The sequence below is a fragment of the Panonychus citri genome, unplaced genomic scaffold (genome assembly GCF_014898815.1).
Source record: "Panonychus citri isolate SS breed McGregor unplaced genomic scaffold, ASM1489881v1 Contig00134, whole genome shotgun sequence".
In the NCBI taxonomy this organism is placed as follows: domain Eukaryota; kingdom Metazoa; phylum Arthropoda; class Arachnida; order Trombidiformes; family Tetranychidae; genus Panonychus; species Panonychus citri.
This window is the reverse complement of record NW_026515539.1, coordinates 1770454-1783244: the sequence shown is the minus strand read 5'-3', so window position 1 is coordinate 1783244 and position 12791 is coordinate 1770454. Positions and strand designations below refer to the sequence as shown.

At 33.3% G+C, this 12791-nt stretch overlaps 3 protein-coding genes across 3 annotated transcripts; 1 reads left to right on the top strand and 2 right to left on the bottom strand.

The window, feature by feature from the left end:
* The first annotated feature begins 61 nt into the window (after positions 1-61).
* Positions 62-6940, top strand: LOC128391420 (uncharacterized). The gene is made up of 7 exons (XM_053351308.1): positions 62-2780; positions 3590-4394; positions 4470-4630; positions 4725-4811; positions 4883-5893; positions 5961-6536; positions 6606-6940. The coding sequence occupies exons 1-7, from the start codon at positions 1872-1874 to the stop codon at positions 6717-6719; spliced, it is 3663 nt and encodes a 1220-aa protein (XP_053207283.1). The 5' UTR covers positions 62-1871; the 3' UTR covers positions 6720-6940.
* Positions 6941-7046: 106 nt separating this feature from the next.
* LOC128391425 (small nuclear ribonucleoprotein Sm D1-like) lies at positions 7047-7938 on the bottom strand. Its single transcript, XM_053351314.1, has 3 exons — positions 7786-7938; positions 7502-7635; positions 7047-7390 (listed from the first exon to the last, which is right to left on the bottom strand). Exons 1-3 carry the CDS (start codon positions 7797-7799, stop codon positions 7161-7163), a joined length of 378 nt encoding a protein of 125 aa, XP_053207289.1. The 5' UTR covers positions 7800-7938; the 3' UTR covers positions 7047-7160.
* A 1347-nt stretch (positions 7939-9285) lies between these two features.
* On the bottom strand, positions 9286-10107 carry LOC128391183 (uncharacterized). Its single transcript, XM_053351030.1, has one exon. The coding sequence runs from the start codon at positions 10105-10107 to the stop codon at positions 9550-9552; it is 558 nt and encodes a 185-aa protein (XP_053207005.1). The 3' UTR covers positions 9286-9549.
* Positions 10108-12791: the final 2684 nt, after the last annotated feature.

Sequence of the window (12791 nt, the reverse complement as noted above, 5' to 3'; positions counted from 1 at the left end):
CTTCTTTTCTTTCTTTCTTTTTTCCCCTTAGCTATTGTAGCGACAACCAGATGAAGGAAAACAAGTTAACTGTTAATTTTTTTTTCTTCTAAATTGTTAACTAATTATTTCCAATTCAACTAATTAATTTAATTCTGTTCTGTGTAAAAGAAAAGAAAATAATCTCTTGACCAGATTGAAAATTTCTTTTTTCATTTGAGTCACTTTTCTCTAAATCATCATCATTATCATTTAGAATAAATTGATTTCTACTAATGAGAATTAATTTATTTCCGTAGTTCTTATTTTCCCGTTAATTGTGATTCTCTCTAATAATCCTAAGATCAACAGGTAAGTCTAAAACCTGAAGTGAATCTCTATCGGTGATAAAGAAAACCGACCAGTTGATCGAGAGAAAAATTTGTTTTCATTTTATTCTATTCGATTCTGTGATTAGTGCTGGTACACTTGTGTTTTCTATGAATTAACACACAGAAAATGTGTAAAGAAATTTGATCAACCCATCGTTCACTTGTTGATTAATTAATTCTCATCAAATCTACTCAAACCGACTCTCTCTCTCTCGCTCTCTCTGTGAATATATAATTTATCTCTGGTTCCTTCTGGTTTTACATTGGTTTCCTTCTGTATGGAGAATTGTATGTTTTCAATGGTGTAACTCAACTGAGATTGATCACTTCCATTCGAGATTAATGAACGCATCCTCTCTTCCTTTTCCAATATATAATATATAGCGAATGAATAAATGTAATCATTGCCATTACCATCATCATCTCCATGAAAAAAAAATCAAAATTCGCTTGTGTTTATGTGCTAATCTTCATCTAAATCGTAACCAACACGCTCACTAATCTCCATCATCATCTTCATCTCTGTGAGTTTTTCTCATCCATTGTGAGGTTACATCTGAATTACAAGATAGAGAAAAACCGAGAAGCTCAATTTAAATTACAAATTGATCCACAATCAACTGTTTCCTCTTGCACTTCTTTGGTTACCAATTGATTCAGCCTTGGTGTTTTCGGTGAACAATTTCAATTCTCTCTCTCTCTCTCTCTCTCTCTCCTTTCTTTTTCCATGATTTCAGTTCTTATTGTTTCTCTGAGCGATAAAAAAATCCTCCATCACCACACTACTCATTCTATGGTCAATTTAACCAGGATTGTTTTTCCTAATCATGTTACAATGTAAAGGAAAACAACAAACCTTGATAACGAAAACTGAATCTTCCCTGAGTGTCGACATAATCACCACCATCATCACCACCTCAGTTCATTTTGTCAATGGAGAGGAAGAAGAAGATAATGTTGATGGAGAAAGGAAGAGATGAAGATGAGAGCTTCGTTTTCTTTTATTCTAAAATTGTTTTCTTCATCTTCTTCCTCAGTGATTCTTTTGGTTAATCTTCTCATCCACACTGTAGATAGTGTTTACAATCAATTTGACTATTTGATTAAGAACAAAATGTTTCACCAATCAACTGTTTCTCATCATTGGACCAAATTAAGACAATTATGTTTGAGCTTTGGTTAACCAAACGAAAACAAATCAAAAATCTCTGTTAATTTATTGTGATCAATGTTTCCATTTGTAAATCCCTTGTAATAACAAATCAACAATTTCCTTTTATTACTACAATTATTCTGGCACAAGAAGACAAATAATTTTCTGATTAACATAAATAATTTATCTAATTGTCACAATTAGATATCATCAGAATCACCATCACCATCTTCATAATCATCATCACAAATCAAGTTAATTTTGGACAACAACAACAACAAGATCATCGTCATCATTAATCTGAATCAGTATTAAACCGTCTCAACTCTTTCTTTTTACTTTTAATTGTAATTAAATTAAACCAAATCATGGTTTCTCTCTGTTTTATCTGCGAGCTTCCAATTTTACCTCATCAAACCTGGTCAACCTGGAAAGAGTTGGGCAGTAACCTACTGACCGCCGCTGGAACCACAGCATCACCAGGAAGTTATGTTAATAATTTGTACCATGAAGATTGTTTAATTTGTTCAGTTTGTGGCATTCGTTTGGAACAAAATAATTCAAATTGTGCCAAAAGATATGGTAATAAGGTTTATTGTCCATTACACTTTTCAGATATATCGGGAATTGGAACCGGCGGAGAAGAGTTCATGGCCAAATTGAAGGATTTTAAACGGCAAAGTTTGGGTTATGCTGAGGCTCGAAGGAAAAGTAGTACCACTCTCTCATTTCCGATTCCCGTTCAGGCCTGTCCAGGGTCACCCTATTGTTCAGGTTATCCTCATGGTATTAAACCGACCTCATCCTATTGGATTGAATGTTGTGGAACACCAAACTTTACTGGTCCACCAGGTAGTTACATTAACCAACAGCAACAGGCATTACAACAACAGCAACAACAACAACAACAGTCGTCACAACAATTACAATCATCATCATCATCACAACCCCAGTTAATAATACAACAAGCCTCATCTTCAACAGGTGATTTCTCAATGGGTGATAAATCAGATAATCCATGTTCATCTTCATTGCTTGATTGTAAAGAACCTAAAGAAGGTGAAAATCTTTTACTCGGAATTCCCACCATGATACCTCGGAGTAACACTTCCTCGGAGGGTTTTAATGTCAGTCGATTGGAGAGACAAGACACATCCAAATCAACCAACGATATGTGTCCCTACGGTCGATTACAACCACCGACGATTCAAGTGATCGAATCACAAACACCAATGACCAAAGATGACATTGAGCTTTATCGTAAACAGCCCAACATTGTACGTTAATCATTAACAATTTAAATTAATTTCATCCCTCTCTTATCCTTTATCGAATCATATTAATCAAATTTTCGTTTGGTCAGTCGAGGTCAATTTTTCTATGCAAAAAACAAACAATTCATCTCACAATCTCATCCACCTTATTGACAATCTAAACTTGGTTATAGTTTTCAATTGGTGCGATAATTAATCAATTAGTTTCACTAAAACTCTGAAAAAATTGTTTATTCTTTTGATTTGAATCAATTAATCTTGCAAATCATTTTCATCAGTGATACTTGTCAACAGATTAATACTTTTAATGGTTAGATTAACTTTTCTCATCAATCATCAACGAATTAATCTTTTGCCTTCAATTTCTTAAAGTCACTACGAGATTAAAGCCACTTTCGAACCTAAAATGCATCTAATTTAGGCATTTTCTCATCATCATCTCAATTCCCACCACCACCTCTTCCTCACCACCTCCTTACCTGACAACTTAATCATCTTCTCCTAATCATTTATTTACCTCTAGTGAAAAAACTGTCATCATGTCTATACAATATTGATTCTCTTTCTTTTCTCTCTTCCTCTTCCTGTTCCTCTTTCTTTCCATTAACATCTTCATCACTTTCATCCCTTTTTTACCTCATCACCTCTGGTCTTACATATTTTTTTCTTCTTCCTCAACTTCCTTCTACCTGAATATATATTATTTGTATAATTTTTTTTCTCTTCTTCTTCTTCTCTCCTTTTTATTCTATTATTTATCTCTCATACTCACTCTCTCACTCTTTATTTCTATTCTTTTTTTCTCATTCTAGGTCATAACGCAAGCTCACTCAACTTCACCACCTCCATCTCCTCCTGCTCCTCCAAAAGGTGAACCTGAACCTTTACCATCAACAAATCAACCTCAGAGTAAATCAGAGGATCCATATGAACTTATCTCCTTCCAAGAGGAAATCTACGAAAAGCATTATTATGGTAAAGAACATTGGAATTATTTTACCAACGATGAAGGTCTTGGTCCCGTTATATTGAGTCTTAAACAGGAAAGTGCCGCTGGTCGGGATCAATTTCGAATTCTTCTTAGAACAGTTTCCTATTCTTTACATGGTCTGGTTCCTGCGAGTTCGATTTGTGCTGATCGTTATGATCGAGAAGCGGTGGTCAAAGCTCTTGGTGACGAAGCTGGACTTAAACCATCCCTTAGCCTTGGGCAACTTCCATCTATACCTGATGAATTAATCAAATTGGATCAAGTTTTCGTTAAATCTGAACTTAAGGTCGGAATAATTTATATCAAAAAGGGTCAAACTTCGGAAGAGGTTATTTTAGGGAATAGGGAAGAGTCACCTCGGTTTGCTGAGTTTCTCGAAATTCTCGGAGACAGGATAAGGTTAAAAGGTTTCGATAAATATAAAGGTGGCCTAGATACTGTTCACGATCTGACAGGAACCGAATCAGTCTACACTAATTGGAAAAATATTGAAATTATGTTCCATGTGTCCACTATGCTTCCCCACGAGGAGAACGATCCTCAAAAGTTACAAAAGAAACGACATATTGGAAATGATATTGTTTGTGTTGCCTTCATAGAAGCCGATGATACCCCTTTTTGGCCTGGTAAGTTCACTTTCCAACTTAGAGAGAAAAAGTTTTGATCCTCTTAATTGACAATTTTGACTTTCCATTTTGTAGGTTGTATCAAATCCCATTTTCTACATGCATTCATAGTCGTTCGAACAACACCTAAGCCTCTCGCTGAGGACGAAGTGAGAAAATACTCAATCAGTGTTGTCTGTCGAGACGAAGTCTCTGCTTACAAACCCTATTTATGGCACGAATCGACATTCGAAAAGGTTAGAAAATAATCAATCATTCAACAAGTGGTTGCTCTGATTCTATGCACTTTCCAATCTTAATTGTTTCCATTTGTTTGTATTTCTTTTCAAGGGACCACATTTAAGAGATTGGCTCTTAACTAAGATCGTCAATGGAGAGAGAGCGAGTTATTCTGCTCCAAAATTTGCACGAATGCAGGTAAATAAACTTTAGCTCCTACAATTTGTTAAATATGTTGATACATTGTTTTCTTTTTCTTTTTTGCAAAGGATCGAACTCGAAGTCAAATGCTTGAAGATCTTGTTACCAATTTAGCGAATCATCTTGCAACCGGACAAATTCCCAAACCATATCGCCGAGGTTCATGGAGACCTATTGGTCACATGAGACCTTCTAGTCCACTTTTAGACTCTGTACGTGATCTTTTTGAAGGTTACGATCAACTGGCCAAAGATTTTAGTAGTGCTTTCAACAATAATGCTAAAATGATTTGTGATGTCGCATTTAACGTGATGGGTAATCCCGGAAATGGTTGTCATGAAACACAGATCAGACGAATTTATGGAGTCCGAGCAATTTTGGCCATTCGAAGTCGGGTTTTTCTTGAAATGTTGTATGGCTTCAGTCCACCAGGAACCGTTAATCCATCATCCGCCCAAATGAACAACCCTGGTGGCTCAATTAATCCAACCATGGGAGGAATTGGAAGTAACTCTTTATCACCTTTAATACCTGGAAGCTCATCAAGTGGTGTTGGTATAAGTAGTTCATCATCTTCAGGGATTGGTTCCTCGACCATCAATCCATCTCTGACCACCATTACTGGACATCAGCCACTTGGACCAAGTAACTCCCTTAATAAGAATCAATCATCATCACCTGAAAAACCTCGAACCACTCGAAAAAGTAGCATCACTGCCAGTACAATTCATAAAATCTCACAAATCCCCAAGATAATTCATCCATCAGAATCGAAAAGTAAACGTAAAGAATCAACCATATCAAACTTTTCGAATGCCTCAGCATCCAAAACACCGACTTACCTTACGGTTCCTGGAGCCTCATCTCTGGGTGGAAGTTTTCGTGCCGCTTTCTCGAGGTTAGTGTCCGGTTCTTGGGCGGGTTGGGGAAGCAAAAATCGAAACGATTCAATTAAAAGATGGCAAAGCGAATCAATTTATGGTCGCACTGATTTAAATATCGATCCATCTAAAATCCCGAGTCTCTCGGTGTGTGCTGATATCGCTAAAATTGATAGAAATAAATTAGCCCAAACTGAGGTAAGAACAACAATTAATTGAAACTCGCAAAATTAATCAACTTTTTCCTCTCTCTTTTGATTATTAGTTTACGATAATTGAATTTGATGGCAACACTTTTCAACTTCTCATTGAATATCTTCATTCGGGCTCATGTCCACTGACCTGTGATACGATTCCTGGTTTAATTTGTGCAGCGGAACATTTTGATCTACCCGATTTACTCCAAGCTTGTTTCCATCATGCAAAAACTCATCTTCGTCTTAGTTGTGTACCCGCGATGTTAAATCAATTGGAAAACTATTATTGGAGATACAATTCAGCGACCCAATTGGTTAATACAATATTAAAATTTGTCGATCCTCGAGTCGGTAAATTTTTCTCTCGCAGTGAATTTTTAACTCTCAGTGAAACCATGATAACTAATATACTCTCTCGACCTGGACTTGACCTGACGGAGATTCAGAAATTTCAAATAATGTACCAATGGGCAGTTAATAAAGTGTTAAACAGTGATCCAAACCATCCAACAATTTTAGTGACCAAAGAAAATGTTAACAACCACAATTTACCTCCGACCAAATTTACCGAATTAAAAGCGATCATGAGTAGATTAACGAGAGATGTTAAATTTCACAAAATGGCTCCACAAGATATAATTAAGGTAAACAGTTTTTTTTTCAATTCTTTCAACCAGATAATAACTAATTGTTTCATTCTCACAATTTAACAGATCGTACTTCCATCTAAAACAATTACTCATGATAAAATATTGGCCACTTTACTTTACCAAGCCGATCGAGGATTATACCGAGATTCAACCAAGTACACTCAATTTGGCAGTTGATTGTGATATATAATCATTATATAGATATTTATGTATTAATTTAATTGTTATCCTTCAATTTCCTCAACATAATATAATATCTAATTCTCATATTGATTCACTTTAACCAATGTAAAAATCAAATCTCTCTCTCTCTCTCTACAAAACTGTTTACATTTCCAAGTCAACAAATGTTCAGTATCAAAAATATTTCCAATACATTTCATCAAATGTCAACAAGATTATTTATGTTTTTTGTTTTTTTTTCATTGTCATTCCATGTAATTTGATTTGATTTCTTTGTACTGACTAACATGTTAAGTGTAAGAAACAAGTTAAAAATAAGAATTCTTTCTTTCTTTTTTTGCGAAGAAATCAATTCTATTTCTTATTGTTCATCAGCAAACATGTATTACAATAAAATTGATTAAATCAGTTAAAGATGATCATTTGGTTAGAGGTTTAATTGGTTCTTTTTCTAGGTGGGGGTCCTCCGCCGCCTCGACCACCACGGCCTCTTCCTCGGCCACGTCCTCGTCCACGACCTCGAGCCGCTGCTTCTCTTTTCTTGGCTTTTGTTTTCGGTGTATCATCAACCAGTAAAGTTTCCAATGGTAAAGCATCAGGCAGTAAAAAGTATCTTATATTGTTACCTCTTATGGATAGAGCTTCCAATTTCATAGGATCACCTCCTAAGAATCATTTAAAGCAAAGTAAGAAAAAAGTCTCATTATAACAACAATTGCAGTAAAATGAACTGATTACTATTAGAGAAAATAGTAACAAAAAAACCGCGAACATACCTTTAGGTGGAACAACTTTTACAAATTTCATGTGGGTATTCATGGCAACATCAACACCGGTAACAGTTCCAGTAATGACTGATCCATTTTTCAATTCGACTGTTAAAGTCTCATTTGAAAGTTTCATCAAAAATCTAAATAATAAACCCAGAGAGAGAAAGAAAAGACAATAAATATCAGATGACATGAGTTAGTCAAAAAAAAACATCGAACCAAAAAAAAAAAAGAAAACCCGTCAACAAAGATTATAGACTTTCTTTTCATCGATGACACTTAAAACTCACCTGACAAGCTTCATTTTTTGGAATAATCAACACTTGAACCTATTATAATACAAATGGTTAATAATACACTTAATCAAAAAAAGAGATCAATCAATTAATTAATTTAATAGAAAACAATAAAAATCAAAACACTCGCTAAGTGATTGTGTTTACCGACTGAACAGCTGCTTCCATCTAGCGACCGTTTCCATGGAAACAAATTCCAAAGAGAATTTTTGAAGCGGCAAAGTTAACATAGAATATTTTGATTTTCTCTTCACTTCTCATTTGTATCTTTACCGATAAACGATCAATTAATTATCGAAAATTGTCTATTCTTCTTTGATTTTTCTTTTGTGATTACTGTTATTTGTTTTTCTTCTTGTTAAAAATGTCAAACATTCTTGAACTCTTGAAGGAACTGAAGAAATCAAACAAAGATCAACGGATGACCATTAAGAAGCTCATTTCCTCCTTTTCCAATTATTCACCGACCATAACACCGAGGTTTAAGGCTATGAAGGCGTTACCAGACTCGGAGGAAATGGAAATGTCCCCGCAGTTGAAAGAATCTAATGAAGAAGAAAGAAAATTTGTGCTTCTATGTTATCGAGCTAAATGTAGATTCCCTGCTGAAGATGAAGAAGCTTACAAATCTCATGTAAGTAGGTATCATGGTGAAACTGAACCGAACTTGGCAATGGCTCCAAGAAAATTTTTGACATCTGAAGAGATTCGTCAACAACAAGAAACTTGGAAAAAAGAAAGACTTGCAAAGGTGAAAGGTGAACTTTGTGAACTTCTTATTCAATGGGACGATGATTTGGATGAGCCTAAAAAGAAAAAGCCAAAGAATTAGAAAAACAAAACATAACCTATTGTCTCCATTTCAACAAGCAAACTAAAATCATCATTGTACCATTGTGATAATCATCTCCCATCAACCTTAAATAATACTCTATGTAAATTGTAATAAAACCCAACAATTAACGATCAAATCAAATTAAACCGTGAGGATTAACTTATCACCGATTCATCATCGGATTGATTAGTTAACCCAAACTATTTACTTCACTACAAAGAGATTCAATTATTCTATCCCTACCAATTAATATGATTTCTCTTTAAAATCGTATGCAAGTTCTAAGAGAATTCTAATTAATCACTTAATTAGATCAGTAAAAAGAAAAAATTCTAAATCGAAATTCTAAAACGAAAAATAGAAAAAGACCCAAACGCCATCTAGTTGATCGAATATCTACTTTTTCATTTTCTATTCTCTTCAAAATTGGAACTTCAAATGTTCACTTTCTCTTCTCAACCGATGATCATCATTGTTAATTTTGTTTGATTAATTTGATTTCTCTTTTTTCAATTGGACAATAAACCGTTCCAGTGATGGAAAATGGTTCAATCGCCAATTTAAATGCCGAAAAAACGTCATCCCGTCAATTCTTGTGCCGTTTAGGTTGTTTCTTTGTTCACATGATTTGATTTTTTTGGTGAGTTATTTTTCAACTGTTATGTTAAATTATCAATTGAATCAGTATAATTGATGAATTGTTTTATTCTCGTTTAGAACACAGAATATTTGATGGTCTACTATTTTTGTTTGGTTATGGATCTCAAACCAAAAAGGTGAGATGTGATTGTGATACATATAAAAACATTACATTTACCAGTAAGTAAAAAAGGTTTCTTAAGCTCGATCAGGTGAATTTTCACAATTTAATTGAATCTTCTGATTTAATTATTCACATTTTCTTCTCTGGTGTGAATTATTTTCTATTTTTGTTGCTCTTTGTTATTCTTGAAAAACTTCATCAGATAATTCATTTGATCAGGTTGAGCTGTTAACTTTTTAAATATATCAATCAATTTCTCATTGTTCACAGAATCCAATTGGGGTAATAGAGCTTCAATAACATTTGCCTCTCGACGTTTACGACCATTGATCGTGGTGGTAGCAGCTGATGGAGGAACCAAACTGAATCCACTTCCAGTGTTACCCAAGAACATGGAGTAAAGAAGGATCATCAAGGGCAATCCAATAAAACCAATTGCAAGAGAGATCATGAAACCCACCACCAATGTTTCAATTCCACCGTTGAAAGGAGCGAAAGTGGTTCCATATGATCCATAACCTTGACTGAACCATTGTCGAGGATCCCGTTCATAGTCATAATATGGATAAGGTACATTACTAGCGGTTAAATTGGCTGCAGAAGGTTTAACACCGATGTTACCATGAACCTGGTGATTAGTTAACAATGTTAACCAGAAGCAAATTGTTGCAGCAAAAGCTAAAGATTGTCCAAAACATTTACTGTTGTCAAAAAACATTTTTTTACTCACAATTTGAGGAAGAATTTAGTTAACTAAGAAATTGGAGAATCCAAATTGGACTTTTAAATCACTGGATTAGTAAATTACTTAAAGTTTTTGGACTGTTATACTTACACGATCAACGTAAACTTTGAAAGTGAATCTTTCCATCGAAGGTGCATCAACATTTTATACTCGAAACTTATTTACGGATCTTAATTGTTAAAAACTGTTTAATTGTCTTCCATCATAACATCTCTCTCTCTCTCTCTTTCACCCAGGAGTCTTAAAGAAAAATCTTATTAATTCATCACAATCAAATTTCATCAAATTGTATCTCTCCTCTGTTCCAAGACACTGATTACCAAGAAATCAGAGCAACCGTTGCAAAAACCTACTTTCATTTTAAATCACCATTTTTAAATTTCACTTCAATTGTTATAACAATTGATTTATATTTATTTTATCATTTTCTAATCTTAATCATCTTCCACTCTTCCATAACAATTTAATACAATTATCATACTTTCATTACAATTAAAATCCGTAATAGCTTCCAATTCATCCAACTCCTTTTACCTTTTTTTTTCATCACAATATGGAAAAGTGACTTTAATCAAAAATAGATTCTATCAAACAATTAAATACAAATGACAATTAAAACAAATTGAAACGAAACAAAAACCAATAGATTCATTTTAATATCAACAATTAAACTCTTAATTTCGGTTAAAAGTATAATATAATTAAAACATTGATCCAATATCGTCGTTTGAGATAATCAATCCAATTAACAGTCGACAGTCAACAATCAACAATTTAAACTCATAGAAAGAAAAATATTCTCAATAGTCGATAGAGAACAATTAACAATTAAAGAGCAATCAAATTTTCTAATTACTTGTAACATGTTTAATCTTCACTTTTCCTCCTTCAGATCTCATTCCCTGTTCCCTCTATGGTGTCTGTCAGATTTTCCCCGAGGCGATGTCACTTTAAATCGTTAGTGTCAACCGTATAAAGATGAAAATCTTGATCCATTTTTATCTTCATCTCTCTCTCATCTCTCATCTTCCATATTCTCACTTCAATAAACAGTATAACATCATCATCATCTCCAAATGATGATAATCTTTATGGACTGGTCCTTGTACCATTATCATGTTTTGGTAATCATTAAAAAAGAGCTCATCTCATCATCTTCCTCATCAAGTTTCCATCATCATTTTAATCATCATCATCATCATCAGAAATTATCATCTTCCAGTTTCTTTGTTGTCAGTTTGCTTTTATCACTGGTGATATAACAACAATCAAATTATAATAATGTTGAAAACGGTAATTTGATTATAATAATGGATTATAATGGAATGGAAAAAGTTTCCTAATCAGTGATAATATTTAACTCCCAAAATAATGAAATCTAATCACAATCAAATCTTCTCACTCAAACAAAATTTACTTAATTACAGTTTCAATGTGTCACAATTAACCAACAACAATTGATAACTTTTCACATCCAATTTGAAGGTTAAAGTAAAAAGTTCACCTCATCCATTGGAAATGAACATTTCAACCAATGATATTAAAAGGATTTGAAACTGAATCATGATTCTGATCATGATTCAGAGATGAGGATAATGAAGGATAAGGTGGGAGGTGGAAGATCATGAATTCATCATGTTCCTCATGAAGAATCAACCTAAGCCATGATGAAGACTAATGTCAAACGATTGTGACAAACAAATCATTCAACTTAAATCCTGAGCAATTTATTTATCCAACTAACAGACATAATATATTATTAGGATTACAAATCAAGAGGATGAAGATGAAGATTAAGATGAAGATGAAGATGAAGATAACCTGAGACATGATAATTTGATTGCATCTTCATTGAAAAGATGAAGATTATTTTAAAATAAATCGGAGGCCCAACAATTTGAAATTGTTTTTATCTTCATTCATTTCCAGGTCTCTGTCATCATAACAATTAACAGAATAGTTTATTATCATTAGTTGATTTTCCATATTCCCAATTCAACAGATTAGTCTTGATTAGATTTAATTAATCAAGACTAATCATCATTATCCTCTGGTTAAGATAATCGTATTCATCTATTAAATGGTATGATTACACCAACGGTAACAATTAAAACCATAATTACTAATTGAATTAAATGGTTAGTATGTATTATTTAAGTCTGATGAGAGTTAATTTTTTTCTCATTGATTAACAATTAGTTTCAATTAGATATTTAAGTCTTGTTACCTTTTCATTTTCACAATGATAATACAAAATTAACTGAGATGAAATGAAAAGACAAGAATTAATCAGTTGATGATGATTAAGAATCTAATTTAAATATGATTGATTGTTAGTTAAACAAATCCATATTATGGATTGTAATTAATGTTTAAAGATATAGGAATTAAATTGATATCCAGCTGAGATCAACGATCGTGATGAGAGATGAAGCAATTAACTTTTATAAACAGAGAATCAACTTAATCAATGATGTAAAAAAGGCGAAATCAATTTAAAATGGATTAGATTAAAGTAAAGGATGGACAGTTAATCAACATACTACATTGACAATCAAACATTTTACGAAACAATCAAATTAAACTGAAATTGGGGCAAAAAAGCAAAAAGAGTTAATTGATTGTGATTAACCTTTAAACCGATTGTTGTGATACGA